This window comes from Sapajus apella, unplaced genomic scaffold (genome assembly GCF_009761245.1).
Source record: "Sapajus apella isolate SASKATOON/1434 unplaced genomic scaffold, GSC_monkey_1.0 scaffold19, whole genome shotgun sequence".
Taxonomy (NCBI): Eukaryota; Metazoa; Chordata; class Mammalia; order Primates; family Cebidae; genus Sapajus; species Sapajus apella.
In genome coordinates this window covers 20,744,667-20,761,033 of record NW_022436959.1, presented here as the reverse complement: position 1 = coordinate 20,761,033, position 16,367 = coordinate 20,744,667, and the positions used below count along the sequence as shown (strand labels likewise).

The window sequence follows — 16,367 nt, the reverse complement described above, 5'->3', positions numbered from 1 at the left end:
AGCAACAACAAAAATTGAAATTTTTAAAAAAACAAAAAAATTGTTTTATTGTGAATTATGTAAATCAGATAATGAAATAAGTTGCATCCAGTCTTGAAATTCTCAAGAAAACATAACTGATATTTTAAATAATAATCACATAGTGACATGTTCGAATGTCTTTCCTATTGAAACAAATGTTTTGTTATATTCTCATTTAAATCTTTATAGCATCCTATGACGTGATTAGAATTATGCCCTCTTCAATCATGGAAATGCAAAGCTCAGAGATTTAACCAAACTCTTAAGGAATGGTGAAACATTAACTCATGCCCCATTTTACTTATCATTTATTCATTCATTCCATTCATTCAATAAATATTTATAATTCATTCATTCATTTAATAAATGTTTATCGCACATTCACTATATGACTCTATACTAGAAATAGGACTCAAAGTTGAGCAAGAAAGACCCAGTCTATACCTATATAGGGCTTACAAATTTATAACTTTCAGCCTAAATATTTCTTAGAGAGTTGAAGTAGTTTGATGCAAAATGATATAATTTGCTATTTCAAAAACTCGATAATTTAAGCAAATTTGTTATAAAACAAACATTTGGAGAATAGTAAACAAGCTTGCTCCCATAGTAATAAGCAGGGTTACGCCCATAGTAATAAACAGGGTTATGCCCCAAACAAAGGTGCCCAGCCCAGGATCAAATGAATCCTGAAACCCAGCCCATTCCCTACTTGTCAAGGGTGTATGTGAGCACAGAATTGTGCCAGGCATGAGGAGTGGGAGTGGATATTTCTAGTTTTTTAATACCAGCCTGGTAGTATAATGTCCATATCATTACCCGTCACAACAGTTTACAACAACTACTTAAAATTATAGTGACATAATTCAAGTTATATAACTATAATTTTCCAGTTGAGAATCTTGTGGGGTCATTTGTTTGAAATGGAGAAAATTCTATGTCAAATTACAAAAACAAAAAGCATTTTCTGAAGGTTCACATTTTGAGCACATGTCCCATTTTGGTTAAAGATATTGTATGAAAAATAGTTTGTGGCCGGGTGAGGTGGCTCAAGCCTGTAATCCCAGCACTTTGGGAGGCCGAGGCGGGTGGATCACGAGGTCAAGAGATCGAGACCATCCTGGTCAACATGGTGGAACCCCGTCTCTACTAAAAAAAAAAAAAATTAGCTGGGCATGGTGGTGCGTGCCTGTAATCCCAGCTACTCAGGAGGCTGAGGCAGGAGAATTGCCTGAACCCAGGAGGCGGAGGTTGCGGTGAGCCGAGATCGCGCCATTGCACTCCAGCCTGGGTAACAAGAGTGAAACTCCGCCTCAAAAAAAAAAAAAAAAAAAAATAGTTTGTATTTATTAGAAAACTAATGTTATTTGTGCAGTCATGTTCTCAGATTGACTTTCTATGAGCCTCATTTGCAATCATAGATTAGTTTCAGCTCATTAATATGAGAAATCCATGTATTTTAGATTGTTGTCATTTTTGTCTTTTTAGGTTTTAAATTCATATGAAAATATAAAGTGTTGTTATTAATCCTCTTAAATTACAAGTTCTTCAGAGGGTGAGAAAATAGCCTGAAGGATAAAATGCTAATCCATTCTCAGCATTGCACCCTCTGTTGGCATTTATGAGGAGAATTGCCAAGGATTGCCTAAGAGGCTCATGGCTGAGAGCTTTAGGGAGGCCTAAACCAGCTGCAGAGTGTGAGGTCCTGGGAACTGGAATTCCTGTCTTCCGGGGCAGAGTCAGGGGGCCCCACCTCTTGTCTCCAGGCGGTCTACCTTTCCACACCCTCCCTTTCCAGCTCTGTTTTCCTTGTCTCTTCCCTCCTCCAAACCCGTTCTAAATCAGAATCCACATATGTCAAAGACCCACTTTGTGGCTGATGGCTTTCATTAATTCCTCCCCCATTTCCAGTACTAAGGGAAAAAAATCCACCACCACCAAAACCCACAGCAACAAAATGCTTAATCCATTTTCCTGTTCTAAACCTTCAGTTTCCTCATTTCTCTCTAATTTTCTGTTTTATTAAGCTCCACTGTTGAAAAGCATGCATAAGACTCCTGCATGCCATAATTGTTAAGACCTGCTTCCTACCAGAGCTTCCAGGAATCAGCATTGGGAACAGGGAGCTCCTCCTTTCGAGAGAGGATCTCCATGTTTCCGCAGGTATTGCTTTCAAACGTTGTCTGCCTTTCTCTTTAGCAGTGGCCCCAATCCACTGCCAATGGCAAAAGTCATGGGTGTAGGGGGATGCTGGGAGATGGGGTGGGACTAGGATCTTCAGTGTCTCTTCCTTTGAGCCTCTCCTACAATGCCCTTATAGGGCATTACAGGAGACAAACCAATCCACCAAAGAAAAAGAACCAACAGTGTTTTTCACCCCTGTTTGTCCTGAAAAAGAGAATGTTCTGATCCCTCCTTTCTCAATCCTCTGCTCTATCCCAGTTTGCCTTTTACAATCAGGGGTGATTTCCATATTCGGTAAAAAGCACATATTGTGTGTAGTGGCCCCCAGATTTTTAGTAAAAACAAGATGATAATTAACAATGGAGATGCTGACCTTACTACGCAACCTTGACCCAGAGCCTCACAATCCTGGCATCTCATTATGGACAGCTGCACTTCCTTCCACAGGCTGTTCTCTATAGGCTTTTAACATTCTCCATATCATTTTCTTTTCCCCATGTATTAAAATTGGGATGTTGGTCCTTTATTAATCATGTCAACTTTCTTCAAAGGCAGTCTTAAAAGCATGGGGGTTCATTTAAATAACAATTTTAAATTCTGCTTTAAAAGTTTACAAAAAAGTAACTGGAGCCAGTTATTTAGATGTCTTTTTTTTTCCTCTTCTGTCTCAATAATAAGTAGCTTCATACACATGACTCACGTAAATCAAGCTTGTGTGGTAAGGTACTAGAGACATTTTGGTATATCATTGTGTAAATGTAAATTGCTTAGACTCAGAATCCCAAATTAAGATAAGCAAGACAGTGCTGGCGCCACTGAGGTGTACTCTGTAAGTAGCCTAGAGGGAAGGTGGATTAAATAGTATTAACCTATTGAAAGTGAAAGTGTAAGCAATTTCACTTCATAGTTTCTAAAAGAATGTGCTCATACATCATAGAAGTCTTTCAGAACATTCAGACACAGGAAACCAATTTCACCTCTTAGACATTTAATTTATAGCGATTTTAGTAGCATCAAGCCAAAACTCATAAATCCAAAATGTTAAATGTTTAATAGCATAGAAGGAAAAAAGAGTTAAAAATAAGATTGCTTCCTTCTAAAATTTAAGATCTGGGAAACAGTGAAAAATAATGATGAAATGCCTTTCAAGTTATTTAATTCAATTTTTAAAAGTTAATTCAAGCAGAGGCTGGGCTAACAGCTCAGTTTTCTGATTTTGTGTCACTCAGTTTTTACTTTAGGATGAAATGAATGGTCAGCCACAAGTCAATAGAGTTTTTAGTATCAATATGTTGTTAATAAGTAATGGAACAGTCGTAAATCCAAGTTTGGTGTTTTATTTAGCTGAAGCTAGGTTTTGGATTTCCATATAGAAGTTACTTCACCAAGGATTTGCAGAAAAAGCCAAGAAATTAAATGAAATGGATAGTTACATCCTCAGAGGGAAAAGAAGACGAAGGGTACACCTAGAGAAAACGTCATTGAAAGATGTTGGTACATTTTCCATTAACATCATATGTAAAGGCCTACTCTACTTCCAGATGCTATAATGTATAACAGGGTTATGAGGTGTCAGATGTCATTCCCCAAGACAGTAACCACAAAGCAGACTTCTGTACTAAAGCATTTGTCACTTTTTCTTCCTCCTAAGTTCTCATTGAAAACAACTGTGCTTTGCTTTTCATCCTTGAAGGATTTCCTTTGCTTTACTTTCTCTGGCTCAATCTACAATTCATGATCCCTGTGGCTCTTTTAAAATCTATCCTTACTACTGGTCTAATATACGTGTGTTCTATTCCCTGTCCTGCAGCTATAATTATTTGTTACCACTTTAAAATCCTTCTCTTTTAAGAATAAAAATAAAATTCAGTCCATTTTCTGTCTCTTAAGAAATCTTGAAAAAGAAAATTGTTTTATTTGTCTTCTCATTTTCTCCATTACATACATATTTCCTTTCTTTTAAATTTCTTTGTGGCTCCTGGCTCTACATTTTCCTTTATGCCTGTTCTCACTTCTTTAACTTTAGTTTATTATGCACCAGGTGTCTTCCATTGCCTGCTTTATGTCCCTCTAAAGCTTGAGTTTTACACAGGGAATAGCTATATATGACACTTTTATTGGCCAGAAAAAAATTGTGTGTATACAACAAATATCAGAATGTTTTATTACTGCAGAAAAAACATCCAGATTATTGACTTTTTTTTAGTTTTTATCTAGTTTGCTATCTTTAAGCATGCAACCACCCCAATCTTATTTGTTACAAACTGCTCTTTAGAAATATTAATCAGGGTTGGTTTTTTTTTTTTTTTTTTTTTTTAGCATTTCTAATGCTTACTATTTTCATGCCTTTATCTAACCTGTTTGTATTTTCTGAATAGTCTACAACAGTACTCTTAAATTTAACAAGTACATTAAGTGAGCTTCATTTTGTTAAGGGAAGCAGTTGTACAGCTGGAGCTCTTTCTATTACTGCCATCTAGTGGTTCTCCTTATTAGATGTATTTTCCCAAGTATTTCCTAGAAATTTTATGTGGGTTGACAGAATTCGAAAAACTAAAGATTCCTGGCTGGCCGGGCGCGTGGCTCAAGCCTGTAATCCCAGCACTTTGGGAGGCCGAGGTTGCTGGAGGCGGGGCGGGGGGATGGGTTCGGGAGGTCAGAAGTTGGCCTCCCTATGTCGGCCAGGCTGGTCAAAAGGTCGAGACCAGCGTGGCCTACATAGGAAAACCCCGTCTCTACTAAAAATACAAAAAGTAGTAGGGCGTGGTGGCAGGCGACTGTAATCCCAGCTGCTCAAGAGGCTAAGGCAGGAGAATCGCTTGAACCTGGGAAGTGGAGGTTGTGGTGAACCGAGATCGTGCCATTGCACTCCAGCCTGGGTGACAAGAGCAAGACTCTGTCTCAAAAGAAAAAAAAAAAAAAGACGCCCAGCTGAAAATTTATAAAAGTTTTATTTCACGTTGTGTTAAAAAAAAAATGTTTATTATCATCTAGGATGAATAGGGAAAATATCTTTTTTTGAAAAAAAAAAAAAAAGCTGTTACAACTTCTATTTGAAGATGTTTAAAAACATACCTATGTGCTGATTCCTAAGGGATATGATGTCAGAAGTGCCAGGGCTGCTTCTGTATCCACATACTTCCCTCTTCCAACCACTGCATTAGGAAGTGTGATTTATTGCAAAAGCTAGCACCTGCACACCAAGATCTCAGAGCTGCAGGGGCCTGGCCAGAGGTAGACAAGATGCAAGAGCCACATCTGCTCAGCTCTGGTCCTGCTGAGCTCTGAAGCTACTATTGACCATTTTGAACTATGAGCAATGGTGCAGAGGAAGTAAATTCTATTAGAGCAGGGTTTTGTGTCTCTGCCTATCTTCACACATGCACCCTTGTAAACTTGAAGACTGAAAGAAGAGTACCAAGTGATATTTTAATAAAAAGTAGCCTCAAGACTCCAATAGAGCTGATATCTAGTTCTCCACTTGCTAATTTATTTATGAACATGTTAAAATTCCCCTTATTTTTGGCAGATTTGGGTTAATGATATGATCCTAGCCCTTAGCACTGTTCCTAGTAGATAGTAAGCACTTGGCAAACATTTGTTGAATACATGAATTTAACACACAGAAAAATTAACTGCTGCTCTAAGTAAAGGTTTAATGGGTCTATTGCTTGATATGAAGAAGAGCTTTACAAGTTCTTAGGTTTTAAATGAATCTTGCAATTTCTTGTATTTAATAAGTGATAAATGAAACCAATTTTGAAATCTGACATCTTATTTTGGATTCTTCATTTGCAGGTCTATACCAAAACCCTTTGTGCCAGTATAACCTGTATCGTTTATATATCATCTACCACCTTCCAGGAGTGGAGCTGCTTGATCGAAAACGTAAGGACCCTTCTTCCTTGAAAAGAAATATTTGGGAAGCAGTCTTATACCTCAGTGGTTTAAAAATGAAGACTACCTTTGAAAATACATCTTTGTAAAAAAAAAAAAAAAAAAAAAAAACTTTGAATAATTGTCTTTGTAAATGAAAGTTGTTCAATTATTTATTTTTGAAAGATCTGCTCTCTGAAATTTGCCCTAATTTAGAAATTCATGTCTCTCTACTACTTTATTAGAAAGGCCCTCTAACTGAGCATGAGGAAAGTGTTCCTTCTCATCCTGGTTTTGACATTAACCTGTTCGAAGCCAAATCATTTACCTCCTGGCACCCTAGTTTCTTATCTCAAAAGTGAGGGAATTAGAATAAATCTCATAAGGCATATTTAAGTTCTAAAAGTTATGCTTTTAAAAATTCTGTAAATATATATATTGAAACATATAATCAATGATTTCTTTTTGAATACATCTTCAAGATAGCATGTCTGACTTCTGTAAGCCACATGTACACACACACAACCAACCTCAGCATATTACACTTAAACATTTTTTGAGACCTATTTTGCCAAGTGCTATATTATCTATCTACTTACCTTTCTGTCTCCACAGGTTTGAACATTCTTAGTTTATTATTGAGTAACCACTTCCTCTGGGATACATCACAAACTTATGGTTATACCTCTTCTTTCTAATAGACTTGAGGAAATGAAAGGATGTATCATGCTAAAATTTTAGTCATCCATGGTGATGTGTTCGTAGGTGTTTGGGATGCAATAGACTGAAGGATTAAGCTCCGCCTGTGACATGTGGGGTGTATATTGCTTATAAGGTTATGGAAATAACTGTGATAGCCCCTTTACAAAACAATTTTGACAGGATGTTCACCTATAACATAGTTCAGATAAATACATTCTGGAAAGTGTCCGTTCTATTTTGAATCACTATGCCTATTTATAATGCTATGCAGTAACATTACTTTTTGCATTTATCAGAAGTTACAGAAAAAGAAAGAAGATCAATGATTACCATTTTTAACCATAAAAAGGCTCATATTGTTCAATCAATAGCATTCGGAGGAAAAGTAGATGCATCATGGGATCCTAAATCACCATTTAAGCAAAAACCAGCCCAAAGAGTACCTTCAGGTATTTTGCAAAAAAAAAAAAAAAGTCATGAAATTTAAAACTCTTCAAACTTTTGGGTAATTTAATTATAATAATAACTACAATTTACAATAAAGTTAAGTATCTATATAATGGAATAATTTCTAATATACTTGCTAACTTTATAATACTTTTAGTCCAGTTAAAGTAGGTGTTAAATTTTCATCCTCACTCATGCATGTTAAATTAAATGAGGTGCTGTGATAATAATGAGATAATACATTGAAGCCTCTACCCCATTATCTAACACAGTATAAAGGGCTCAATAAATAAGCTATCATTACTTTTTTATGACTAACATGGATGATTTTACCAATTAAGTTTATATAATTTTTGATAATATAGAAAAAATATGAAGAAGAAATAAAGATCATCTGCAATTCTGCCATCCAGAAATAAGTACTGGTAATATTTTGATTATACTCACATACAGGGTCATTATAGGCAAGTATTAACTTGTATATTTTCAGGATGTTTCATTAGTAAGAATTTAATTTCTTTTTTTTTCTTTCTTTTTTTTTGGAATTTACTTTCTTATTTGTGACAGAAATGCAAAGAAAAAGAATTGGGGTTTAGTTTTCTCAGACAGCAAAGAATACACAGATAGGGTGTCCAGGGTTAGTATAAAGTTCTATGATGTCGTCAGTGAGCAAGGGTCCATCTGTCTTTTATTCTGCTACTGTTAGTGTGCTTTATGATTACAAAGTGGCTAGTATACCACCAAGCCTCACATCTTCATTCCAAGAAGGAAGAGAGCATGGATGAAAAAAAGATTCAAAGGCAAAATCCTTTTCTTCATGACACTTTGCCAAAGAGACAATATATCTTTTAAAAGAACCAAATCAATTATCTAGAAATAAAGGGGAAATTGAATTGAAAAATAGTTTGGAAGAAATTACCCAGAATGCTACATGGAGAAAGAAAGTGATAGATATGAGTTAGATATTGAGAAAAGGAGAGACATTAGAAAGAAAGGGTCCAAAAGAGTAGTAGTAATTCCTGAAAAACAAATTATACAGAGAAATTGAACAGAAGGTAATATTGACGCTTTGCCTCTTTATTTAAGAAGGACAGATCTTCGAAGACCTGTCCTTCTTAAATAAAGGACTTATACTTCATCTGTCATTTCCAACTACAGTGTAAATTGGAAAATCAATGTATTGCAGAAGGACTTAAATGTTTCAGTAGCAGACATCATTACATTTCATTCCTGTCAACCTAAAAAAAGACATCAGAGAAAAATATCTCTTAAGATAATGAATTTATTTGGGAGTAAGCAAAAAGAATTATAACTCTGGATGTACAGGCAAGCCTCTGCAAGAGAGGAAGGGAATGGAAGGAAGCTTTTTATTTGGCAAAAAGCGGCTGGATGCAATGGCTTACTCCTGTAATCCCAGCACTTTGGAAGGCCAAGGCAGGCAGATCATTTGAGGTCAGGAGTTTGAGACCAGCCTGGACAACATGGCGAAAACCAGTCTCTACTAAAAATGCAAAAATTATCCAGGTGTGGTGGTAGCACCTATAATTCCAGCTACTTGGGAGGCTGAAGCAGGAGAATTTGCACCTGGGAGGTGGAGGTTGCAGTGAGCCAACATCATGCCACTGTACTCCAGCCTGGGCAACAGAGCGAGACTCCATCTCAAAAAAAAAAAAAAAAATAGTTCACATAAGCCTCTTGGAAGCACAGTTCATTGATTCCAGAGGCCCAAAGCCACGACTTCATTGGTGGAGATTCTGTTACTAGGCAAATGTTCTTTTGACAGGATCTTATCTGAATTGTTGAGTCCTAAAGAGTGTGTAGTGATAAACCTGGTCATATTAGTGTGTGCATACATGAGAAATGTAGGTCATGACAAACATGAGATGTGTGAAGGACATGAAAGCATTTATTGTGGGGTTATTTTGGAATACCCTTGAGATAGGTCTTATCTCAGACATGGAAGCATAAGCTCTCCTCCTTACCGCCTCAAAACAAACAAACAACCACATACACATTGAAAAAGTTGTATACTATAAAGTAATAACAAAATTAGAATTTTGTTAACAAACAAATCTCTATGTATATGTGTGAGTACATGTGTGACATATAGGCTGGAAAAATACAAACAAAAATTTTAATAGTAATATTAATAGTAATAAGAGGAAGTGGAAAGGTTAAAGGGAAATTTTCCTTTTTACTCATTATTTTATTTATTGTTCATATTCATTAGAAGTAAAAAATGTACTTTTTGTAATTAAAAATATAGAAGAGAACAGGGAAATTCTGTCATTTTATGACAATATGGATGAAACTGGAGAGCATTATGCTAAGTGAAATAAGGCAGACACAGAAGAACAAATACTGCATGATCTCACTTATATATGGAATCTAAAATATTCAAACTCATAGAAGCAGAGAGTAGAATGGTGGTTTCCAGGTGCTGTGGGGAAGGGGAGATGGGGAGGTGTTAATCAAAAGGCACAACTGTGTTACACAAATGAATAAATTCTGAAGATCTTATGCAATAAGACTACAGTTAGCCATATTATATACTTGAAATTTACTAAGAGGGTAGATCTTAAGTGTTCTCACCACGTACACACAAAAAAATGGCAACTGTCTGGCTAATGAATATGTTAATTATATTGAGTGGGCTAATTATTTCACAATGATCACAATGAATACGTATATTAAAACATCGTGTTGTAAACCTTAAAGACATACAGTTTTTATTTGTCAATTACACTTTAATAAAGCTGGGAGAAAAATATAGAAACAGAAAGAAGCTACAATGATCAGAAACACACTGAGAGACTTTCATCAGCCACTTGTGAAGGGAACAATGCCATGAATTCTAAGGCAGAGAGGCTGTGTGCTCGCTGCTGCTTGTGGAATGGCAAGAGCTCATACTGTGGGCTTTATTGGTGCAACAGATGCTGGTAAACTCCATCTCTAGACGGACACTAGGCTTTCTGGAGAGAAATCAACAAAGCAATGACAGTATCTGGAAGACATCATAAGAAATCCAGGTTTTGAGGACTCATCTTGGAGCTTCACAGCTAGGAACGTCTAGATTCTTGTGATCTAGTATTTGTTTACTCTGTTTCTTTGAAGTTAATGCCAAAAATCCAAATGGTTAAAATGTTCGTAAATATTTCTCATTTGGACTTTTAGTTCATTTATAGATGCATGTGCCTTTCAGAAGAAAAGAGATTGGTTTCTGCATATCAGCCTCAGTATCTTAATTATTAAAAATTCCCACTTGGATTCCATTGGTACATTATTAATTGACTAAGCTTTCTGTTCTCAGGGTTTTGAGATTTGTATTGTATTAAAAAATTTGTCTCAAAACCTAAGGCAAAACCCAATATATCTAAGAGAAAGTTTCAGTTCAGTGTTTGATAAAAAGGCATTTTTGACAGATTGAACTATTTGTGTAAAGGATAGCTTGAAAACAGAATACTTTTCCTTTATAGCATTGTTCCATTGTTTTTAAATACTGAATAAATATTTTAAAATTCTAACTTTAAAATGTATTTTTTTTTAGATTTTGCATTTGCAAATAATGTAGACAAGTAAGTAATTTTATCTATACTTTTATTATATTATTTCATAATTGCATTATCCCTTTAAATCATCTCTGTTTCCTAAAATACATTTTAATGAATTTAAAAAATGACTCACTCTTCAATAGATGAGAAAAATTCCTAGGTCTTTCTGTGATAAATGAGTTCAAGCTCTGTATTCATATTTGACATATTTAGACTATTAATATTACTATGGAAATCCTGAAGAAGTAAAAAGATAATTCGATGCTTAAAAAAATAAAGCTTGGTCAAGTGCAGTGGCTCACACCTGTAATCCCTGTACTTTGGGAGGCCAAGGTGGGTGGATCACCTCAGGTTAGGATTCCGAGACCAGCCTGGCCAACATGGTGAAAACCCGTCTCCACTAAAAATATAAAACATTGGTTGGCCCTGGTGGCAGGCGCCTGGTGGTAGGCCCAGCTACTCGGGATGCTGAGGCAGGAGAATTGCTTGAACCTAGGAGGCAGATGTTGCAGTGAGCCTAGATTGCGCCACTGCACTCTAGCCTGAGCGACAGAGTGAGACTCTGTCTCAAAAAATAAAAATATAAAAAATAAACCTTCACTATTAGCTATTCTGAAAGTCAGGTTTTACATTCCTTGTTTAGTTATTCTCTAAATATGTCCAGTCATAGTGATTATCATGTAGATTAACATTTTATACTCATTGGAATTTCCATTTCCAAAAGCAAGCACCTCACTATGGAAGACTTTTCAAATTCAGGAATACTGATGAATTTAAAGTCATCATTTTTTTTTATTTTTTCATTTAAGATGTTTTTCTTTAGATACAGTATTGAATATTATCTCTATGTACATTTATAAAATATGGTATAATATAAAAAATAACAGCAATACAATGAATTTAAGATAATAATATGCATATATCAATAACTCTTTTAACCATCCCTTTTAACTTGCTTTTAAAATGTTACTACATGAGTATGTGAGACCTAAAGGTAATAGTTGATCCCCAAATATGTTCAGATACCTTATTTATAAAATAAACAATATATACTATAAAAAGTGCCACTTACCCTGAAAGTCATTTGTCAGTGGAGCCTACAAATTATTTGTTAGTGGTACAATACTGCAAATAACACAGAAAAACATAGCATTAATTCATTTAAATAAAAATTTTATTTTGACCAAATTTTCATTTTGATTGATTTTTTTTCTGACATAATTGCCATTTTTGCAGAACTGTGTTTGATGACCCAGAAGATGCTGTTTTTGTCAGGTCCATGAAGAGATCAGTGATGACTTTTTCCTCTATGAACTGGGACACAGTTCCAACACGAGAGGAAAGATACCTTGAAGAGGAAGGCACAGAACCTGCTCAGATGCTCACAGTTACACTGAGATAAGCCCTGGTATTTCTAGAAATCTTAGTGGTTTTCAGTTGTATATTAAAGTTCCCTGTGACTTAGCATATTACATACTTAACTATGATATTATTTGAGACATTTAAATGTAAACAGAAACACCAGTGATGAAAAGTAATTCCTACATTTTAGGCTTTTAAACGTAAAGTTGTTGAAGTAAAAATGTATACAGAAATGTATGTAATTCCTAAGTGTTCAGCTCAAGCGGTTTTCAAAAATTGAACATGTTTATGTAACTACCATTCTAGATCAAGAAATAGAACATTATCAGGACTCTAAAAGCTCCCTCCTTCCTGTGTTAGTCACTACTAAGCCTTCCAAAGTAATCACTGTCCTGATTCTAGACAATAAATTAATCATGTCTGACTTCAAAAGCCATATAAATGGCATCTTAGAAGTAAATATTTTGTATCTGGCTTCTTTCGCTTGACATTGTAAGATTCATCCATGTCTTTGCTAGTAGCAATGATTCTATCAGTCTTACTCTTGTATAGTATTTCATTGTAAGACTGTGACACAGTTAACTTATCTAGTGTACTATTTTTTACTCTCATCTCTGGAGATATTTGCCAGTTCTGGCTAATGACCTGGGCTTGGTGTAGCCAGAAACTTGCTCCTCAGGGGAAAAAAACAAAAAATCCAATACTTTTAGCAGTTGCCTAGTACTGAGGGACAAAAGTGGACATTGAAGGTAACTCAAATTCATTACTGGTTTTCCCTGACTAAGGAGCTAGATAAAAAGCTTACAAAAGGCAGAGTGACATCTCCCTCTAGCTGATGGTGCTTGGGAAACACAGACACACTGTGGAAGTAGACTGGATTCAAAATAGGCAAGAGATGAAAGCCTAGAAGGAATAGTGAATTGACATTGAGAATCTACAGCCTTCATTCAACTGTGGATACTTATCATAATGTGCACAGACAGAGGCTAAAAATTCAGATACGGTCCCTGGAAGAAGTTTGCAGCTAGAGTAAAGAAAAAGCAAAAGTTTGACCATTCATGTGGGTGAGTGGCTGATATCATGACAAAAGTGGTTGTATGTGGCTTCCAAGATTAGGTGATAGAAAGAATTGAGACATTCTCTTGCCTGGGTTTTGGCTATGATCCAAAAGATGTAGTCTCAAAAATGTAATTCTGGAAAAATAAATTGAAAAAAAATTTAAAATATATTTATTTACATTTTTAAAACGGGATTTGTTTGAGAAACATTATATCTACAGAACATTTTATAGGCCACTTTGTACAATAAAATAGGCAATAATGACATACACATTTTTGCAAGCATAAGGGCTCAGGTATACTAATGATGGTTGCACAGGTATAACAGTTATGAGTAGATAAACCATATTCATAAAGAAATAGGTCAAAAAGCAAAATGTATAAATGCCTATCACCATGGCTAGTAATTGTGTGCACTCGGCTTTATCATTGCAGTCTTCCACACCACTGTGGAAGAATCATTTTGATCAGTCTCATTGAAAGACAACCTAAGTCTTTCATTGAGAGTGATCAAAAATGTCTCGAGATTTGTTTGAGAAACATTATATCTACAGAACACTGCCCAGGTTTGGGGCCTGCCCCACCTGATGCTAGGCGGGACTAGGGGCTGCATGCTGGGACTCTGGCTGGCTCCCAGTAGGCGTGGTAGCCAGCTATGGCTGGTGGGCATGGAGCTGTGTGGCTTAGTGTGGGTAGGGCCTGGTGAACAGAGGCATAAAGGGCTTGGGGGGTGGGCTGCTCTGCAGAAGCATACTAGGGGTGGAGGAGGACACTATGGCTGGGGGATGGCTGCCCAGCATCAGCATGCATGGGTTGCTCTGAAGCATGGGGGCACACACTGGCTGCGAGGGGTAGTGAGCCATGGGCTGCATCATGGCAGGCTGGCCTGGGAACTGCTGAGGGTTGTAGGGGACGTAGGAAGAATAGGGCATGGCAGACACCAGAGGCAGGACAGCAGCCACAGAGGCCTGCATCATTGGCATGGCTGAGGCTGGCTGGCATTGGTCTGAGCTCTGTGGAAGCAAGGAGCCTTTTGCTTGCCAGTACTTTCCCTGCTGCCTAGGCACTGAATTGGATGCAGGATATGGATACATCTGAGGTGCCCCACAGCTGGTCCTATGAGGTATGTAGGATATGTGCTAAGGGCTGTATAGCCTACTCTGGCCTGCTGTCAGCACTGGGATGGAGGGAGTTGAATGAATCTGGGGCCCTGGAGAAGTTGGGGTACTGGTGGATTTATTCACAGATAGCAGAGGCTTTGTGTGATTGAACTCCTTGGCACTGGGGTTCCACGTTTATTTCTTTACTTGTTCAGCAACAGGGCCCTCATCCTTGTCCTCTCCTTTGATGAGGTCCATCAGGGGTGCTACCGGTTTGGCTTGGGCAAGGTGGTGAGGTCTGCTCTGACTCCTCAGTGCCTCCTGCTAGTGCCAGAGGTGGTTTGTCCTCTTTATCTGATATAGACTCTGTCTTGGAGGAGACAGGGGACCCCATTGTCTCTGAAGTCAACAGAGCATCAGCCTCCTTCTCCTTTCCTTTGGCCTCCTCCTTGAAGATCCCAGGAGGAAAAGGATCCAGGCTGTTTTCAGAGGAGCTGCTGGGCAGAAGCTTAAACTGGGCCCCAAACTTTCATTCTGAAGGCAAGGACTTTCTCAGCTATCCAAGCCAGCTCCTGTAGCTCGTCAAGGCAGAGGGATACACATCCCCTCCCTGGATGCCAGGCTGGGGCTCTCTTGACCAGAGCCCTGCCGCTAGACCGCACAGTGCTTCTCCTCTTCAGTATGCCCATCGTCGTTCTCCATGGCGATCCACAGGCAGTACTGGTTCAATCAAACTGAGCTTGATTCAATATCTCAAGCCAGCTGGGCTGCACGCAGCTGTCGCTTATGAAACTCTTTCAAGTTGTCCTTTTCTAAGGGCACCGTATAAAAAGAAAGACTGCTATCATAGGTGGCCTTCACACCGTAGTTCTCCTCATTGAACTTCAACATTTCATTGGGGTCCCATCCACTGGACGTGTCGGACTTGAGGTCGTAGTCGTCGCTGCTGCTGTCACCCCCCCTCCCATCGCCGAAGCGCCTTCTCTTTGTGTTCCCCATTCACTTTCAAGTTCTTGGCAATGGTTGCGTGGCTGAACTTGTCTTTAGTAGCGTAGCTGAAGTCAACATTTCGGAAGAGAACGAGCATGACATCCCTTGGCTTCAACACCGTGGTGTCCACGATGTCCTCCCGACGAGGGCCCCCTGCTGGCTCAGATGCTCTCGGCTGCATAGCATCCGCTGCTAGTTCAAACTTCGAGCTCAGCGTCTTGAAGATACCCTCGTAGATGGCGCCATTTTTCACCTTTACATCGCAAGTGAAGCCCACAACAGCTGTGAGGAAATGCAGCATTCTGGAATTTTTGTAGATGCCTTCAAACAAGGTGACTGGCGGGGGTCCGTTTCCTGTCCTCTGTCCCCTGGTGTTGCCGATGTTGGCAGCTCCCAGCCTCTCCTGGTGCTGCTGCACCAAGAAGATGCCTTTGGGTTGGGAGGGCTGTTGTGGCGGCTGAGGCTTCAACATGATGGCAGCAGGAAGAGGTATTAGAAGAAAGGGAAGGAGAGAGGGGGCCGGGGCTGGAGCCCTGCAGGAGAGTGTGGGAAGCAAGGGGATTCTGGTAACCGGGCTGCCATTGGTGGGCAGGGGGAGCCCTTCGGTGTCAGGGATGGACAGAGCCACAATTATTATTTATATTTTGAAATGTTGATGCAGGATATTTTCGCTCCTTAGTTCAGCTAAATCCCAGTTCTTGTCTCACAACCAGGAAAAATTAGGCATGCAGACACGTTGAAAGGTGAGGAGGGCGGAATTTATTAAGTGAAAGGAAAGTTTTTGACAAAAAGAGGAGTCCTGCATGCACATTTCCACCTCACAAATTGAATGCCAGAACACCACACGTGAGTTGAAGAGTCCAGGCTCCTCCCCGACGTAAGCACGAATTCCTGGTGGCTCCACCCCATTCCCCCAGTGCATTTGGGCCTCCAGTCCCTTGCGGGCATGCCCAGGCAAGACCCTGTGTAGGTTCCCTTATCGACACAAAAACATCTGGCATAAACACTTGTGGGACAGGTAGGAGATTCTCTAGGGACCCTTCCTTATCTGCATAGGCATTTGTTGGCCTTGGCAT

General features: G+C 38.4%; 1 protein-coding gene and 1 pseudogene across 2 annotated transcripts in view; one reads left to right on the top strand and one right to left on the bottom strand.

Annotated features, from left to right (window-relative positions):
• The window catches only part of LRRC72 (leucine rich repeat containing 72), a 160,763-nt gene extending 148,383 nt beyond the window's left edge, over positions 1-12,380 (top strand). The window contains exons 7-10 of the mRNA XM_032286727.1: positions 6,004-6,093; positions 7,080-7,232; positions 10,778-10,805; positions 12,018-12,380. Coding sequence (XP_032142618.1) covers positions 6,004-6,093; positions 7,080-7,232; positions 10,778-10,805; positions 12,018-12,183 — 437 coding nt within the window. The 3' untranslated portion in view covers positions 12,184-12,380. The remainder of the gene's footprint in view (positions 1-6,003; positions 6,094-7,079; positions 7,233-10,777; positions 10,806-12,017) is intronic.
• Positions 12,381-13,765: 1,385 nt separating this feature from the next.
• Positions 13,766-15,912, bottom strand: LOC116557290 (annotated as a pseudogene). Its single transcript, XR_004271456.1, has 2 exons — positions 14,890-15,912; positions 13,766-14,827 (listed from the first exon to the last, which is right to left on the bottom strand). The product of XR_004271456.1 is annotated as an ataxin-2-like protein pseudogene (transcript).
• Positions 15,913-16,367: the final 455 nt, after the last annotated feature.